The sequence below is a fragment of the Orbicella faveolata genome, unplaced genomic scaffold (genome assembly GCF_042242905.1).
Source record: "Orbicella faveolata isolate gen_17 unplaced genomic scaffold, um_ofav_v1 contig_48, whole genome shotgun sequence".
Lineage (NCBI taxonomy): Eukaryota > Metazoa > Cnidaria > Anthozoa > Scleractinia > Merulinidae > Orbicella > Orbicella faveolata.
In genome coordinates, this window is record NW_028301578.1 from 2,705,710 (window position 1) to 2,723,916 (window position 18,207).

The 18,207-nt window shown below is 39.6% G+C and overlaps 1 protein-coding gene across 1 annotated transcript; it reads left to right on the forward strand.

Annotated features, from left to right (window-relative positions):
- The first annotated feature begins 5,300 nt into the window (after positions 1 to 5,300).
- LOC110053455 (uncharacterized) lies at positions 5,301 to 16,411 on the forward strand. The gene is made up of 4 exons (XM_089281304.1): positions 5,301 to 6,118; positions 8,448 to 8,891; positions 10,198 to 10,365; positions 13,766 to 16,411. Exon 4 carries the CDS (start codon positions 13,768 to 13,770, stop codon positions 14,617 to 14,619), a length of 852 nt encoding a protein of 283 aa, XP_089137430.1. The 5' UTR covers positions 5,301 to 6,118; positions 8,448 to 8,891; positions 10,198 to 10,365; positions 13,766 to 13,767; the 3' UTR covers positions 14,620 to 16,411.
- The last annotated feature ends 1,796 nt before the right edge of the window (positions 16,412 to 18,207 follow it).

Here is an 18,207-nt window from a genome sequence, read left to right on the forward strand (position 1 = left end):
CATTACACTTTAAACTTACAGGCCAATTAAACTAAGTAAAAGGCTTAAAAGCATCAGGAGTAACTTACAATAATAATTATAAACCTCATATCTAGCGGCTCTTTATATCCTTGTTCGAGCCAGCACTTCAGTTGCACACTGGTTTTGTTATAGTTGGGCTTGAAAATGCCTCGAAATTGTCGATATATATCGAAGTGAGAATCCAAATAAAAACAATTTTCTTGGGAGAGGTTCGCGTTAGATTGGTGATGCACCGCGCATTGTTCACCGTAATGCACCGCGCTTTGTTTACTTAGCGAGAACATTAGCACTTTTCATTCCTCGCGGTCAGTAAAACGCAGACTGCCGAATGCAGACTTTTTTTTACTTATATTAATAATCAAAGAATTAAAGCCACCACCTAGCCTAAATCGAGGGCCTCCTCACGGAAATCGCGACTGATAAATTAGAAATAGTTATGCTTGGACTTCAATGAAGGAACAAAGAGAACCCTTTAAGCTATAAGATTTCAAGGCAAAGTGGAAAGTTTCAATGTGACCACCAACCCCATTGACCTATTAAATATCAAAGGAACGTGGATTTTTTAACGAGCTTCCGTGAAATGCATTTCTGTTCATTTTCGATCTTCAGCCTTCAAGTTGTATTTTAGATATTTCTGATGTATCGAATACTAAATGTTCGGCGAACCGATTAAGTCTATCAGTGAAGAAAGAAAAAGAAATCCATAATCCCTCGGTTAACTTATTCGAAATAGCAATACAACTAATCCATGAAGTATAATGTAACCGTTGTTAAATTTTTCTCTTAGGAAATGGAACGGAATTTGATTCTGCAGAACGTTGGACAAATTTTCTAATCACTCGGAATAAATGCATCATGACTTTTGATATCTTCTTCTTTAGGTAATTTAATAATAAAAAAAAAAGATTCTGGTTAAGTGTGTCATTATTATAACTAAACGTTTTCTTACCAAGTTGAAATGTCCGAGATATGACCGCGACGTGTGAATGTCTTAGTATCAATTGGAAACAGGTTAAACTTTGTTCCACTTAATTAACACACAAGGAAGACCTTTTAAGTTATTAGATTTCAAGGCAAGGTGCAAATTCAAAGGAAAGAGGTAGGAGATAGACTAAATTGTTTTTGAGTTTTCGTCGCTATTCATACATATTCAATTTGTTTTCATACTTCTAGTGAAGGAAAGAGTGCATTCCATCCCTTAACTTCGGACAACATTTTAGAAAATTAATTGATATTGAAAAACAGCACTTGGCACGAATAATTAACAAATAGATTATTAGCCCGAGATATCTATCACGTATTAAAATAGAGAGCAAATAATCCAATTGTTTTAGCATAAATCTTCGCCTCGAGTAGTAAATGACCTCAATCAGTCTTGTTTACTCAGAGAGGCCAAATTCATGTCAAAAGACGTCTGGATATCTTAAAATCAAATCAGGGAAACGGTTAAACTTTCTTCCACTTAATTAACACGCAGTGAATCCGTTTTAACATTACATTTCAAGGCAAGGTAGAATTTCTTAGGGAAGATTTAGGAGAAAACAATATTGTCTTCCCTTTCGTCTTCAATATCCAATTTGCTTTAAGATTTCTTGTGAAGAGAAAAGTACATTCCGACATCTTATTGCTTTGGAAAACACGCTTGAAATTGAATTCACAACGTCAAACGTTACATAAAGGCCAGCCAAACAAAATTAATGTTAGACATAAATGTTATTCCTGTTTTCGTTTTACTACGGAACGAACGGGCTTTAATGTGACATTAAAATTTGACACTAGGGCTTCATTCCCCAAGCAAAATAGTTTAACCAATCACACAAGATCTATGTTAGTAACATATCGTGGTGCTCAAGTTATTCAATCTTGAGACATCCAAATAATGTTTATGTCCGTGTAGTGGTCCCAAAGATAGAGTAAATTAATTTATGTTTATAAATCTAGAACCCATTTTCCCAGAACTAAGACTGAAACTGCATAACAATTTAGACGTACAGGCCAATAAAGCTCACTAAAAAGCTTAAAAGCATCATGAGTTACTTGCGGTGACAGTCATAAACCCCGTATCTAGCACTTCACATCTCGGACACAATGTTCATCACATCTTTGTCTAAGACACCACTTCAGTTACACATGGGCTTGACAATGTATCGAAAGAGTTGATACCCTAGAGTGAAAATCCAAAGGAAAAACAATTTCCTTGAAAATAGAAATTCGCGTGAGATTGGCCTGCCACAATTCATCGCTCACCATGATGCACCGCGCATCCTTAGCAGTTTTAATTCCCTAAATTGGAAACGTTTACAAAAACTATCGCCACGCCGCTTGTTGCATTTATATTAATTAACTATTTAACAAATAGATTCCATGTTGCCGTGCGTCTGTTCAGTAATAGATCACAGATGACGTCAAAATGTGGTAAGAACAAACAAGTGGCACACGAGGCGATAGCCAAGTGTGTCACTGATGTTCTTACCACATTTTGACGTCCTCTGTGATCTATTACTGAACAGACGCACGGTAACATGGAATCTATTTGTTTTATATAATAACGAAACAAACTACTACAGATAAAGCTTTTTTTTATTTCAAAATCTTTCAACATAACTCGAAAGCCGGCCTTTGCCCACTTTGGCGAACACGAAAAAAGCCATTTGACGTAATCTATTGTCTATACAAATTGAAGCAATCTCATTGGCTGCTATGCGTAGCAAAGAATTTTGATTGGTCTGGGAAAATCACGCCACTGTCAAACTTGACTCGAGCGTCGCTTCTCGTGAAGTGAAAACTTACAGCGAAAGCAGAATTGAACTGCGAAATCTACAATTCTCAAAGAAAATGCTGGATAAGTCAAGTCAGGTTTTGTCATCAGAGCAACCCCGTGAGCCGAAAAGCTTTGATGTTGCTTAGAATATTGCAGGAGTTGAAAAACTACGCTCGGAAAACTGGTGGTTGCGATCAACCTGGAGGTCATTCGATTCGAGTTTTGAATGAAAGGAACGTTAGTGATGGTGGAAATTTGTGTCCTCTGTGGTTGGCGATTCTCAAATCAGTGTGAAATAGTGTCGGAGACACCTTTTACGTGCGATACAGTTGGCCGTGAGCTGTAGTGAGCTATACTTTGCTCTCTGCTGTGCCCTGAAACGGACCGGAACATTCGCATCGGAAAGCAAGGTTATGTGTTTATTTTCACTGATTTTAAGAAGTGGTTTTGATGTTTCATTCCAGACAATCATTGTGTCAACAATTATTTTGAGACTGAGAAAAGTTCAATGTTTTAAATAAATTAATCTCATAAGCATTTTGTTTATTGCTTTGCTAAATTCGAGATAAAGCAATGGTTCTCGGCTTACCAAGACCAATTTTGTGTTTGGTTTAATCTCGCTCGACTGCCGACTGAGACTGCTCGAGTATTTTTTCTGAGTCATTTTCTAAAACAGAAACGGCTTTATGTTTCTTCTTCCTGCTAGACTATGCTTCTGGTACCTGTTCAATGCCTGGACAAGACTTTCTTGTGCCTTATCTTTTGCCCAGTCGTGTAAAATAGTATCTAAATTCTCAAAACTTTCCGCCATTTTAAAACACAGAGGAAAAACTTTTAAATGATAACGTCAATCGTGCGTCTGTCCTCTAATAGATCATAGGCGAGAACCAATCAAAATGCGAGAGTAACTTGGGTTATTATATAATTCACCCTAGCAGTCACCTCCACTTGGTGACATGTTTTCTTCATTGTTGCCAGATGTATATCGTCCCCTTTTAAGCCTAGACATCGAATCTTTTCGGCGATACGGCGGCCAATTTGAATTCTATTTTTTCAAATAGCTATTATGGGATGTTCAGGGGCAAATACATACTAATTGCCCGTTTACCTTGTCCTAATAGATATTTGAAAGAATAAAATTAAAAAAGGCCCACGTATCACCGAAAAGGTTAATTTGGAAGCTTAATTATAAAATGACGCATCGATCGAAGATTTCTTTGTAAATTAGAAGCTGGACGTCATCAACAAGTATTCCAGAATCGACAAGCTTGATATTTTATCGCGACATAAACTTTGAAGAAACCGAGCGACCCATTGGAAACCCTCACTGCAAGAGAGAGTCAAATGTTCTCTAAAGAACAGTCTATATGTATTTTGTTTGAAAATTGTTAACCTTGTTAAAAAGTCTATTAATAACCATTGCTCCTTTGTAAAGAAGCAATTTTTAACGCAAGCAATTCTACATTTTATCACCAGCCTAAAAGCCATTATCATGTTAACATTTAATTTCTTTCGACTGGCAGTAGTTAAGATCTCCCCTTTCCAGCTTATAGTCAGTGAAATTAGGGTAAGTAATTTTTTCACTGAATTCTGATCATAAGATCTTAATCGAGCAGGAAATGGTAACAGAAAACAAGCTATCTCCTAGCACGCAAAAAGTTACATTTTGCCTTGCAGTGTAATATCTTAAAAAGGTTCGTTCGTCCCTTTTTTGACCGTTTCACCTGTTAAAATCACTTTGGTGAGAATATTTGCCATTTCTTTGCTAATCTTTCAAGATCTATGGAAAATTGCCTTATTCTCTCTGTGGGGGGTGTGTTAATTTACAGGTGGTTTTCGATAGCGACGGAGTCGGAGTCGGAGTTCTAGTCGGTGTAGTAAATTTTCTTGGAAACTAAGAATATTTATAAACAGTCGTGTCTGCCTTAACCTTCCGAGGACGTCAATAGAACCGATTATTTTATTGCTTAACAGCTAAAACATATAGCGATAGATAAAAAAAAAAAAAAAAAAAAAATCAACTAGTTAAAAGGCTAGCTCGTACGTTGAGATGATTATCTTGTGTGTAGAAATCTCTCTACATAATAATAGTTATGTTAGGTTCTATAATGTATCCATAGAATGCCGATACAAGCCTTCTATTCTTGTTCCTGATCTACTATAACATCATCAAGTCGTGTTGATAACTTCTTCTCATTCCTAGATGATCACTTATGACCGAATGCTCGATGTATTACTGTCTTGTTCATAAAAACAGAGAGGAAATAAACTTTGTCAGAAGTTCTCTAGAAATTCTTCCTCGCCTTGAATTTCAGTAGCCTTAAAGCTTTTTCCTGTCCATTGTTTGAAGTAAAACAAAGCTTAACCTGCTCCCAATTAGTGTGGTAGCATAGCTTAAAATCGCAATTTCCATTGTTCCAACCGAATTGTCGTGAAAAAATGCGGGGTATTTTGCATTAGTCAAAATTGAAATCTCTGATTTTCTTCTAACCGGAAAAAAAAGAAAAAAATAAAAGAAAAAAAACAAAAACAAAAAAACCAGTCAACCAGCTTTTTCTGGAATATATGAACTTTCTACTTTAAGTGGCTGTGGCAGGAGTATTTGAGATTGGGAACATCGTGTGCCTGTAAGCCCTTTGGCGTCTGCTTAGACCGTTAATCACCATTATGTATAATATTGGGTTGGTTTCTTTTCTAATTACCGGGGTCAGCTGACGAGAATATTGCTTGTAAAACGAAATGAACGCAAGGGAACTGAAAGAAAAAAAAAACTTTTTCTTTTATTTGAAATCGAATGTATCTTATAAGGTTTCTTTGTCCGATGTTTTAAGTTCAATGTAATGAAATCTAAACAAGTTTGGCGTTAACAACATGTCATAATTATGGACTCTCTCTATATTGATTTTTTTCACCCCTTTTGCCGTTATCAAATTGCAGGAAACATTGCAAAGCCCTCTTTGATCAGCATGCCTTTTTGAGGGCCTTCAATTTACACTCAAAAATCGTTTTTGACTTAGTGATTTTACTTACGAGGAGATATTTGACATTTTTGAGCTATGAAGTTTGGGGTTGAATTTCACTAACGCATTGTGAAGAGATATGTCATCCACAAACTCCGTGATTGGACAATCGATTCACTCCAACAGTAAATTTAACAAAGTAAATCAGTTACGTTGTCCCATTCTGTCCTCCGGGCTGTGTGTTCCGCTGTCTCTGTTCAAGAGTCTCGGTTGGAGATGGACGTTTTCACCATGAAGATTTTGACCTCTCTCCTCGTTATCGCTTTGATGACAACCTGTGTTGTGCCTGAGAAAGTTCATCATGAAAGCAAGAACGGTAAGAAAAAACGTTTCTTTCCTGTAGTCTAACTGACCGCTTATCCTGCACATCTACCGGAAAAGGATAAAAAGGAATCATAGAGGAACTAGGATGTCCTGTTTTTCGTAATCAGTTTTGTTCAAGTTCTTACAGGTTCTCGGAGCTCTTACGTCTATTTTCGTTTTCTTACCTTTCAACTAAGACTTCTTTTAATACTGGCAAACGAATTTTGACCGAATTTGTTAAAGGAAGATACCTTTATCGATTTATCACGCGATCGAGTATGAACATGTTGAGAAACTGGACCTGATTCACGAAATTAAAAGATGAAACAAACACTCACAAATACCAAGAATATTTCGCTAGGACTTCAATAGTCCCTAACGTTAGAAAATGTTTGTGTTTAACGACATTTCAAAGCATCATTTAACATTGGCATTTCTATATTTATTATCAGGGGATAGATCTTCCCCCAATTAGATCGGACAGTTTAACATTTAAATGTTTGATTTCGTTCGCGCCGACTGGCGCGCAGTGGTTTTGATCGCTCGTTTCGAGATTTTAGGTAATTAAATTTGGATTAGCCAAATTAGAAATTATATGAAGAAAATGTTTTTCACAGTCTAATCTACGAAAAGCGAACTAAGATCGAAAATATCTCGTTGCATGCTTAAGGTCCTCTTCGCCTTGAAATAGAATATCTTAGAAGGTTTCTCTGTCCATGTTTTGAAATCCAAGAACGTTTTACCTGCTTCTGTCACAAATCTCCATGCAATGAATTACTCACACGTTGAATTTAATCTAGCTTTATTTGGCCAAATATATAATTTTACAGCGTGATTGGACAACCTATTCAATAAACGAAATTCCTGAAAGTATTTTTTAGCATAAGCAAAAAAATTGCACCATACTCCATGTGTGTTTACTTAATAACAGCGAGTTCAGAGATCCTAAATTTCGTGTTGGCGCAGTCTAGATTTCGTTTTTAAATGTGATTTTCAAGCGTTCGTTAAAAATATTTTGCCCACTCTACTTGTTATTGTTTTGATGGTATTGAGTGTTGTCGCTGAGAGACTTCGCATGGAAAAGACAAATGGTAAGAGAAACGTTGCTTTCATACTTTTGTATCACTTGTGTGAAGTACTTTTGTATTTCAACTAATCTATTTGGATGATTTGACCTGCACAAACAGACATTGGAATAGAGAGAAATAAAGACTCAATCAAAGAACTTCTCTAATCATTAATCACCAATGATCGCAAATATCATATTTAATCTCGTTTTGTTCAAGCATTCGCTTGCTCTCAACTTTCCTCCTCCCTCCCTATACATTTCCCAAAAATTTATCATGGCGCGTTTTGATTCTAAAGGGGTTTAAAATAGCAACAGAAGTTTGCCATTTCATAATAGAGTAGACTTTATGTAATAGGCCGAGACTGGGCTGTGCAGATGGGTTGTGCTTTAGTTTTATACTTGCTTCACGTAGTAATTCGACAACTTTGGAGGGTGTTCAGCGTTGCATTTTGTATCGACCGAGTGTTGGCCGACTGTCGACCGAGTGTCGGCCTATACGCGGTGAATAATCGGCGAAGTGTCCACAAAGTGTCGGCAACGTAGGGTCGAGGTATCGGTGAACTAAAATCTCTCGACACGCACCTCGTCCGACTATTGACCAATTGTTGGCCAACTATCGACCGACTATCGACCAGAACATCAACCGATATATCGTTCAAGACTACCTAAAGTAAACATGATCCGCTGGGTCCTCACACTGCTTTTGATGGATGGGGTCACTCAAATTTTAATATTTTCCTTCAGTATGTTCACAAAGGTATCAGATTTTGATGGTACAAGCTTGGCATTGTTCCCCGGGATCTATGGAAGATAGAGGAGCCGGGAGTGCCTAACTGCATTTACCCTGTATACAGCTACATACACTCACTGAGAATAGATATTTCATTCTAAGCCTAACATGTTTTGTGTTATTTTTACGAAACATCTTTAACCATACCATGTTTCCTTTATTTTCGAGCCTGTCTATCCAAATTTTCGAGATGTCTCAAAACCTTTTTTAATTCACTGTCGACGGTGGGAAGAAAACTTATGTTTAAGTTAATTAGGGGTGATGTGGATGAAATGTAACTTTGTGAATTCTTAGCTACTTTGAACTGAAAACCAATGTTGAATGAAATGCTACGCGTCAGCTTCTAGCTGCCTACAGTACTCAACAATGACATGATAAATCCACACCGTAAGAGAATACTGCCCTAATAATGCCGTAATGATGATGATGATGATGATGATGATGATCAAGAGAATAATGCGCGATTTTCCCTACTTTTCCTAGATATCACGACAGGCCGACAAAAGCTGTCCTTTAACGGCTATATGCTGGAAGATGCGAAGATGTTGTCATATTATGGCCGCAGCGCTGGTGATATCGTCGATCTGCAGACAAAATGCACTGAGTGTGATCAGTCTTGTGATGTCGCACACAATAACCGGGGTCTTCGCAAAAGACGAGGTATCACCAAGACAAAAACCGTCTTCGACCATCAATCAAAACCAGATTTCATGGCCGCATGTGGTAAAGATTTCTTTTTGAATGGGAAATTTCCGGAGGGATTTGAAGAGACCGATTCCAAAAAATTTATATGCCAGACATACGAGGAGGACCCGCCATATTTCGCCACTAAGTTTGACACAACTAGAAAAACTGCAGACTTTTCAGCCTACAAGCCGAACATCGGATATCATGATAGACCCCCCTGGAAGGATTTGTATGAGCACGGTACATGTATAAGCTATATGATACTTATATGTATTTCTCCTCCCATATTCCTTCAGCCTGGGCTTTTTTATGCTGCTTTCTTCATCAATATCCAAAGTTTAGAGGTATGAAGAACAAACCTGGCCTCGGTTGTTCCGTGGATAAATCGCAAAACCCTTGTTTCCACAGACACAGTAAATGTTCAACCGGACAAATACTCCTTGAAAAAGTAAAACTGGCACAACTTCGTATAGTTCCATATCATTGGTCTAAAAGTTCTCGTCATTTTTGTGTGTTGAAAGGTTACCACACAGCAAAAGTATAACCTATGAAAAATATCCTTGATTTTAGCTTTAAGTGCTAATAACTCAAAAGTGAATTCGGTGACCCCCATTTTTTTATAATCGAGTTCTGATCAGCATGCAATGTTACAGCTATTAGCAAAGTTACCAAAAATTCTATTCGAGGGGCGCCTAAATTTTCAAAACATTATGGTGATTCTAAACCTCTCCAATAGAATTACTTTGAACTTTGCAAAACGTTGTACCATAACATGGTGATCATAGCCCAGTAATAAAAAATGGGGGTCACCAAATTAACTTTTAAGTTATTAGCTCTTAAAGGTATAATGAAGGCTGTTTTTAACGAGGTAACCTTTCAGCTTACAAAAATGATGACAATATGTTGACCAATGCTAGAGTTTTAGTTTGATTTCATTATTGTAGCAGCATTGGATAAAGACTGGCAGTGATGACCCTTCAAAGTTTAAGGACTAGGAAATGATGGAAACTGTAACCAGCCACTTTAAGTTACATGAGAGTAAATTTAACGAGCTTTCGTAATGTCCTCATATGCATACCATTGCCACGGTCTTTGCCCTCATCATCAGTCAATATCACAAACAAGCATTCAAAGCTCATTTCAGTCATCTTTTATATGTCGCCTTGTATAGGGGGTATGGGAGACATGCTCCCCCAGAGATCTATGAATATTGAGAACTTCTAATACACAATTTGCTGCATTTTCAGACAAAAACAGCAAAGCTATAGCATGTTTAAATTTATGATTTTGCAACATATTTGAGCCTCCTACCTTACTTACCCTGAAGTGAGCATCTCCTGTTATTGTGAGGCTGATTTTAAGTTGGGCACCCCCCACCACCCTCGTTAAATCCTCCTACACCCCTCCCTTCCCTGGACCATAAATACAGACTGGTCCCTTATCTAAGAATGAATTCTGAAAGATGAAATGAGACGTTCAGCATTGATTCTAGGATGTCCACAGATGGCTAATGTTCCTGTGTCAATTTTCCGTATTTTTCCAACAGGACTTTACGATAAAAATAATAATGGAATACAGTGATACGGAATTGGCACAAGGTGTGCCCAGTCAAGGTATCCTTGCTCAGCCGTAGCATCCACGCAAGGCACAGACAAGACTTATTACAGGGCAGGAAAGACATTCAGGGTTGACCGAGGTCACCTCAATCCTTCAGGCAAGTGGAAGCTAGTCTGTTCGGAATTATTAAAGAAATAAAAACGCGCCCGAGTGCATTGTCGAGTTATATAAGGATGCGGCAATTTTCAAAAACACGAGAGAACTGCACAGAGAAACACGAAGCGCAGCCGAGTGCTTCTTGCACTTCGCGAGTGTTTCTAATATTCTCAAGTGCTTATAGAACTTAACAATGCATACGGGCAAGTTCTTTATATATTTTATAAAATGTTAAAGAAGTAAACCAATTTCTATATATTAAAATTCAGCTTAACACAATAGACCTCAGCACGAGGCTCTGGGGAATAAACCCCACAAACTCTGTAGTTATTCCCCAGAGCCTCGTACTGAGGTCTATTGTTTAACCCTTTGAACACCAAACTGAAACCAAAAAATACCGTTTTTAACCGTTTAGTCAGGTTTTTTAGCTGCCATGACGCTAAATAAGCCTAAGTTTTGCTAAGAAAGCTTTTTTTTACTAAAAGGAGAGATTTTTCGAGGATTAGGCCATTAACCGTTCTCAATTTTGTTTGTTTCTCCCTTTCCTTTCTGTTTTTCTCCGCCCTTTTTACACTGGCTACCTTTTGCGTTGTATGTTCTTTCTGGCTGCCGTGAAAAGTTGGATGTTAATTACGGGCGAAGCCTAGAAATGGGCCTTGATCAATCATAGGCGTAATGGACCATTTTACCACCGTTTTTGCACCAAAACTGATAACGTTGTTTTTCGATTTGCGACGTGGGAATGTCGTCGATATCTAAAGCTGACCATTGTACGGAAAGGTCCAGCCTAGTACTACTATCTGCTTATCAAGAATATCTGATGACATTTAAATTGATGACGTCACAACTGGTACAAAGAGCATGACCATTAAGTGGCCGTATATGGCCACTTGGACGTCAAAGGGTTAAGGCTGAATTTTAATATATCGAAATTGGTCTATTGCGCGAGCTCCAGCTCATGACGTAAACAGAGTGAATTATAACTCAACAGAGCACGCGCGTGACGTAAGCAGAGTACTTTAAGGACTTATATTGAAATGGAATTGACCAATCATAGCGCACGCAGTTCCTCCCAGATTTTAAAAATGTGGAATAAGTCACGCTCACTTTAACCATAGAAAGCTTCAATGAATGGCTCAACCAACCCCTTACTTTGTTTATTAGACCTCAACCTTGAGCCGTTTGCAAAGCATTTGCCATAAGCTTTTGCGAAACTGTTCCGAGGCAGCTGCTACAAACTTTTTCTTAGTTGCAGCATGACAGCCTTCCCACCCACGTTAAAATCAATACTGGATAAAGGTTATTTGCGGACTAGGAAGTCCGTATAGTGAAAAATTGTAACCGAGGTCTTGAATCTGAAAATCTACATTTTCAAGACCTCGGTCACAGTTTTTCACTATACGGGCCTACCCTTAGCCGGTAAATAACTTTTTTTTTTCCTACTTAAGTTTGTTTGGGCAATCTCAATGTAAACCAAAAGATTGTGCTGCAAAATCTTTGTTTACGCACACATCCAGCTGACTCGATCGGTGAAAATCATTTGCTAAATACTGTATGCACTTTACACAGCCAAACAAAATGACTTCGCTACGGTGAGCCATAATCGTGGAAAACTTCGTCTAAAAAGAGAGAAAAGCATAAAAAATGTAACACCAACAAGAGCATGAAAACTGGATAAAAATCATCCATATGCATGAAATTTCTTTCAGCCGAAGATCTATTTCGACTTCGGAGTTTGTTAACCATAAGCTATATTATAAACTTTAAGTCAACTTCTCTGACTGAAAAGGACTTACATGGGAAATTTTCTAGCTGACTATATTTGTATTTAAAGTATTAATAACCTTTACTTTGATTATATTCTTACACTATTTATTTTGACAAACGGTGGGCGAAAGTGAAATCAATTAAATGTGTTAGGTGGTCCCATGTTTACGGCACAACATAGTACTGCGAGAATTTATAATTTCACTGTTGTTTATTAAAGCATCTCATTTTTTTGAATGGTGGAAAACAGCATTTTATTTTGCCAAAAAGTAAAAGAGCAGCACGGTGTTTTAAGTGATAACTGGAGACTGAAAAGCAGCGACTTGCAGCTAATCTCAAATGGCATGAAAATCAGGGCGAATACACACGTACACAACCATCAACAAACCACAGCCGTAATTATAAAAACTGGACTTTGATTCTGTCAATACAGAGAATGAACCCTCGCCTTTTGTAGAACTTCATGGCCTTTAATTCCACTGCTAAATTTTTCTTTTCCATTTACAACGGTTGTTGAGCAACTATACCTTTTTTTGAGATGTTTTTTTTAATGATTTTTTGAGATGATCTCGGATCAATTGCGTTACCGTGCCCGTGGACAGAGATAAGAAAATCCGGACCGTGCTTAGAACCAATCAGATTGCAGGATTCGTTACCGTGCCGTCTCAAAAACAACAAAAAACAACAAAAAAAAACAAAAAAAATACTATTATTATGCATCTGGGCCGCCAGCACCAGATTACAAAGCAAAACAGTTTCGTATTTCAATGGGACTACCATTATTAAATGTAGGCCTCACGGTATTATCCACTTGCATTTCCATAATATAAACACCTTGCATCTAGATCAAGAGTTGGATATGGTATTAGTGATTGCTCGGACGACAAACACATAAGGATTACAGTTTTGTGGAGTACAAAGTTTTGAAATGTATGCCAGAAATACAAGTTTAGGGGTATTGAACGGTCTTTGCGAGCATTTGCGAGCTAGCCGACACCATCGTGATAGCATTACTTTTTTCGAGCATACAAGCAGTTGAGCTGCATGAACTTACAAGCAGCGAGTAAATTTCAAATGAAACCACGAAAAAGATTTTGATCATGGGCATGTGAGCTTCACCAGAAACTGTTCAATATGTTACTAAAATTTTGCGAGCAATCCTAGCGACGTTTCGCCAGGACCTTAAAACTACCCTGCATAAAGTGAAGAAAAACGAGGCTCAATATGAAGACCAAATGAAAACCAATAGAGTGGTTGCGTTGGAAAAAGGACAATGAGCCAAAACGTAATGTGTCTTTTGTTTCAGTGTTAATTTTAGAAGCCCTTTGCCTCCACCGATTTTAAAAAATCCCGGAATTTTAACTACGTTACTTCATGTTTCCCGAAAATTTTCCCGAGTCTCCGATCCCGATTCCGGGCAAAATCTTCAGATTCCCGGAAGAATTTTGTTTTTCTTCCGAAACAGGCCCTCTTAGAGTTGACGTCCTCCGTCCAGCTATCAACAAAGTTGTTGCACCCTTTGGAAATTTTAACAAAAGACCAAAAGCATCAAAGGCATCAAGCTGAACAGCCAATCCATTTCTTAACACATCTACGTGTTAATTGTAACCTAGAAATAAATCTTCTCTTTGCAGGGATGAACAGCAACAACGTCAACAGAATGACAGCGAGTCTCACTTACACCAATATAGTGCCACAATTTTCTGATCTCAATCAAGAAGCCTGGCGACTGGCAGAAATCGCCATTCGGGACCAGTTTGTGGGGACAAAATGCGACCCCAAGAGTACTTACCTACTTACTGGCACCGTGCCCTCACAAATGTATGTAGGCTATGACGCGGATTATGTTAACACGGAAAAGGACAAAATACCAAAATATAAATACCCCGAAATTTGCAGGGGAGGAACTTGGTTATGTAATACGAAATACAAAGTAAATATCCCAGCCTACATGTGGACTGCGGGCGCATGCTATGACTTGACAGGAAATTGTGCGACGTTTTCGGTTTTGGCTAAGAATGACGGTCACGAAAATTCTGTAGGGTTTTACAACCTCGACACATTGGAAAAATTTCTTGGTGCCAAATCCTTGACTTTAAGCACATGCTGGGCAAACAAGAAGGATGATGAGGATTCCGTTTTAAATCGTTATCACCGGCAAACACAAAAAGATCAGAAACTAATCGACCGCGCTAGCAACGTAATCGTTAAGCTTTTTCCTGGGTGTACCAAAGAAAATACTGATTATTCACAAGCACTTGTAAATTACTTCAAGAACAGAGGTTGGTCCCATTTCCTGCACAGCTATATTCCTCCTTACGTTGAGAAGAAACGACGACAGTTGATGCAAAAGTTGGAAAACACGAAGAAAAGTTTCCCATATTTAATTAATATTCTAGAGAATATACGGATGGCAGTCGTCAATCTGGATAATACTGTGGAAAGCGATTTAACAGCGACACCGTTGTCTAACTGCGATGTGAATTGATTATCGAGCAGATTATTCCAGACAAAAGTCGATTTTATACTCGTGACGGCAAGATGCATATCATTTATTGGATTACAAAGCAGTACATAGGTACAGTTGACACCAGCAAAATAGGAACATTAGTTTACATTTATTATCTCATTAGGATACCTGTCAATCGTTCTGACCGAGCCATAGAAATTAAAAAGCTCAGAATATAGGAAGAACTTTGAAAAGAGAATTTTGTAATTAATATTACTGCGATTTGTTAAATAGTCTGAAGTAGAACTTGACGTTGGCTGCCACTTGATGACACTTGGGTGATAATTAGATCGCATAATGTTTCCTTCAAACAGATTTTAGACTGTGAGCAGTCGGTTTTTGTGCCGAAAATCGTACGAGGGAAGGCAAAAGTCGAAAATATGCAATGAGAGAAAGAATGAGGGGCCAGAATGGAGCAAGGCGCGTTTCCTTCATCGGTCGCCGCTCGCTTTTTGCTCGATTGCATTCGATTTTTCCCAGCGCACACTAGGAAACGAAAGAGACTGCTCGCGGTCTATGTAGATTTCTATGGATGTTCTTATCGCTAAGGCATGTCAAATCGTCTCCAATTTTAGAGATGTCAAGAAAAAAAATAACCCTTTCAGACTTGGGTTTTTTTGGGGCGTGCTGGAACTGATAGGCACCTCTACACGTACACCTGATTCAAATTTGCTAAATAATGTCAGCAGTAGAGCATATCTACAACTTCATATTAAAACAATTTAAGCAATTAAAGCTTAAATTAAGGAAAGCAATAATGGATGAAAACTAGACTGACCGGTGTTCAAGACTTTGTTTTCCATGCGAAAGGCTTTATAAGTGAGAAATAAATGTCTATATCAGATTATTCCTAGATGAATTTTGGGAAAGTAAGCAAATTGGAGCACTGTTATTTAAAGCGCCAAAGGCGGAGAGGAGTCACCTAGCCCTCTCCCTTCCCTCACCTCATCTTGTTGGTTTAGAAGTAAAGGTTACAAAGAAAACGAAAAAAGGGGAAAACGTGCATGAGAAAATGGTCACAGACCTGCAGCGCTGGAATGAAATTTGACTAACCATAAAATAGCCAATAGTCTTTCACTTTTGGGTCATCATGTTAGAATTTCGGTCACTTAATGTCAGTGATCATATATCCCAAGTCATCACCAACCAATAGCAAGGCTACATCTCATCGTATTAAATAAAGTCAGGTTTTGTTAACTGCGAACTTAAGCCGGAGAAAAGAACATTGTGTGTGAACTCTTCTAGCTGTTGGACTAAGGTTAAACGACTCAGTCTAATTTTCAACAGGATTATTTTACTGTATCAAGATTTCGGTAAGTTAATAAACGTTGTATTCGTTATTCTAGGTTGTATGGGAAGCTTATCGCCAGTACTGACTGTGTTCTTCAATTTATTGTCCATTGACCAGACCTTCATTCTGTCGTGTAATTTGAGCTGGGTAACCAGAATAAGAAATATTTGTTACTGGAGATAATTTAGTTTAATTTTTGGACTTCGCCTATGTTTTTGAACTCTCCAGCTATTTATTAAAAACTCGATTTCTAGGAATCTTTGATTTCGATCTTAAACCGAGAGTTTAAACGTAATCAATTTTAATAACAACTCATTGTAAAACGCACTATAACTAGATACTTTATTAATTGTTTCTGTTTTAACTTAACCCATGTCTTCCGTTAATTTGTAAGTCAGTTTCCTACAACCAGCGTTATCAAAAACCTATTGGACGATTCATCATTTAAAACAAGGAAGAATAAAACTCCTAACATCACAATATCATTGTGATTCAGAGATTTTCCAGGCCCCTTCGCCCTTTCGCCCCTTCGCCCCTTCGCCCCTTCGCCCCTTCGCCCCTTCGCCCCTTCGCCCCTTCGCCCCTTCGCCCCTTCGCCCCTTCGCCCCTTCGCCCCTTCGCCCCTTCGCCCCTTCGCCCCTTCGCCCCTTCGCCCCTTCGCCCCTTCGCCCCTTCGCCCCTTCGCCCCTTCGCCCCTTCGCCCCCTCGCCCCTCGCCCCCTCGCCCCCTCGCCCCCTCGCCCCCTCGCCCCCTCGCCCCCTCGCCCCCTCGCCCCCTCGCCCCCTCGCCCCCTCGCCCCCTCGCCCCCTCGCCCCCTCGCCCCCTCGCCCCCTCGCCCCCTCGCCCCCTCGCCCCCTCGCCCCCTCGCCCCCTCGCCCCCTCGCCCCCTCGCCCCCTCGCCCCCTCGCCCCCTCGCCCCCTGCGCCCCCTCGCCCCCTGCGCCCCTGCGCCCCCTGCGCCCCTGCGCCCCTGCGCCCCTGCGCCCCTGCGCCCCTGCGCCCCTGCGCCCCTGCGCCCCTGCGCCCCTGCGCCCCTGCGCCCCTGCGCCCCTGCGCCCCTGCGCCCCTGCGCCCCTGCGCCCCTGCGCCCCTGCGCCCCTGCGCCCCTGCGCCCCTTCACTCCTTCAATCCTTTACTCCCCGTTAGACATTTGGAAACCCGAGGGGAACTCCCATATGAAAAGGTCAGGGATTCTCGTCGGAAGAGACTAATGTCTGCGTTGCTTGAGCTTCATTAGACCCCTAAAAGATACGATTTAAAACGCAATAGTCTCGATTACTAGCCACTGTTCAAGAAAGGATCCCGCGCGCACTTGTAGACCCAAAAAATAATGAGAGTGTTTCTTTCATTATTTCTTCGAGTGCACCTTAAAGGATACTTTTAGAGCTAAAAATGATGACTTTTCGTCATCAATATCCTAAGTGAGACCAGAATCCTAGATTTGTACCTGAGACGAAAAGCATTCCCGACCTCCTCATGAAAGGAGTCACCCCGGGTTTCGAACATCCGCCGTGTAAGGCCGTTTTACGGTCGCTTGCACCGCGTCAGGTTAGTTATTTTGGAGAGGTAGAAGGTGAAACGATTTTTCTGTTCTAAGGAAAATACATATGGTTCTCCCTTAGCGATTCGATTCAGAAAAGGTCTTTGTGGTTTCTCCTTCACAAACCTATTTGACATTGTGAGTTCGAAAGCAATCGATATAAACGAATGATCAAAAGCTCCACAAGATTTTTTAAACACAAGAAAGGGAAAGACAGTCGCTACCTTTCGGTAAATGATTTCTTGACAGAAAAGAGAAAAAAGAATGAAGAAGAAAAGGAAAAAAGAAACTCGAGTCACCACTTGAATTCGAACTTTCATAGTCCCGCCTGCTTAAGCCAGCGCTTATCACGCTGTGCTGCGTGTTCATCAGTTCCTCCAAAATGTGAAATTATCAAAAATTGATGTACGTACTGAAACGCTGGGTAGTTAGCATAGCAGGCTCAAGTGAGTTCCGAGTTTCGTGGCTGGTTCAGGCGTTGTCGAGCTTGTGTAGGTGGAGGTGACTTTATTTACTCACAAGCTGAATTATTTTGATGGCAATGTTTCTCATTCGTGGATCTATTAAGAAGTGGTCATTTAACGGACTCAATGGAGTTGCAGGTGACTTACTTACAGCTCCATGTACTAATTTCGAACGACTAGTTTATACACAAACTACAAATGGACTCGAATTATTTCATGGAAAGGGAGTTAACTTCAGTCCTTACATTAGGGCTATAAGCGAATGTACGTACT

Bases quoted from the DNA above. Each gene is read 5' to 3' on its own strand.
- LOC110053455 (XM_089281304.1), top strand. From the start codon at position 13,768: ATGAACAGCAACAACGTCAACAGAATGACAGCGAGTCTCACTTACACC.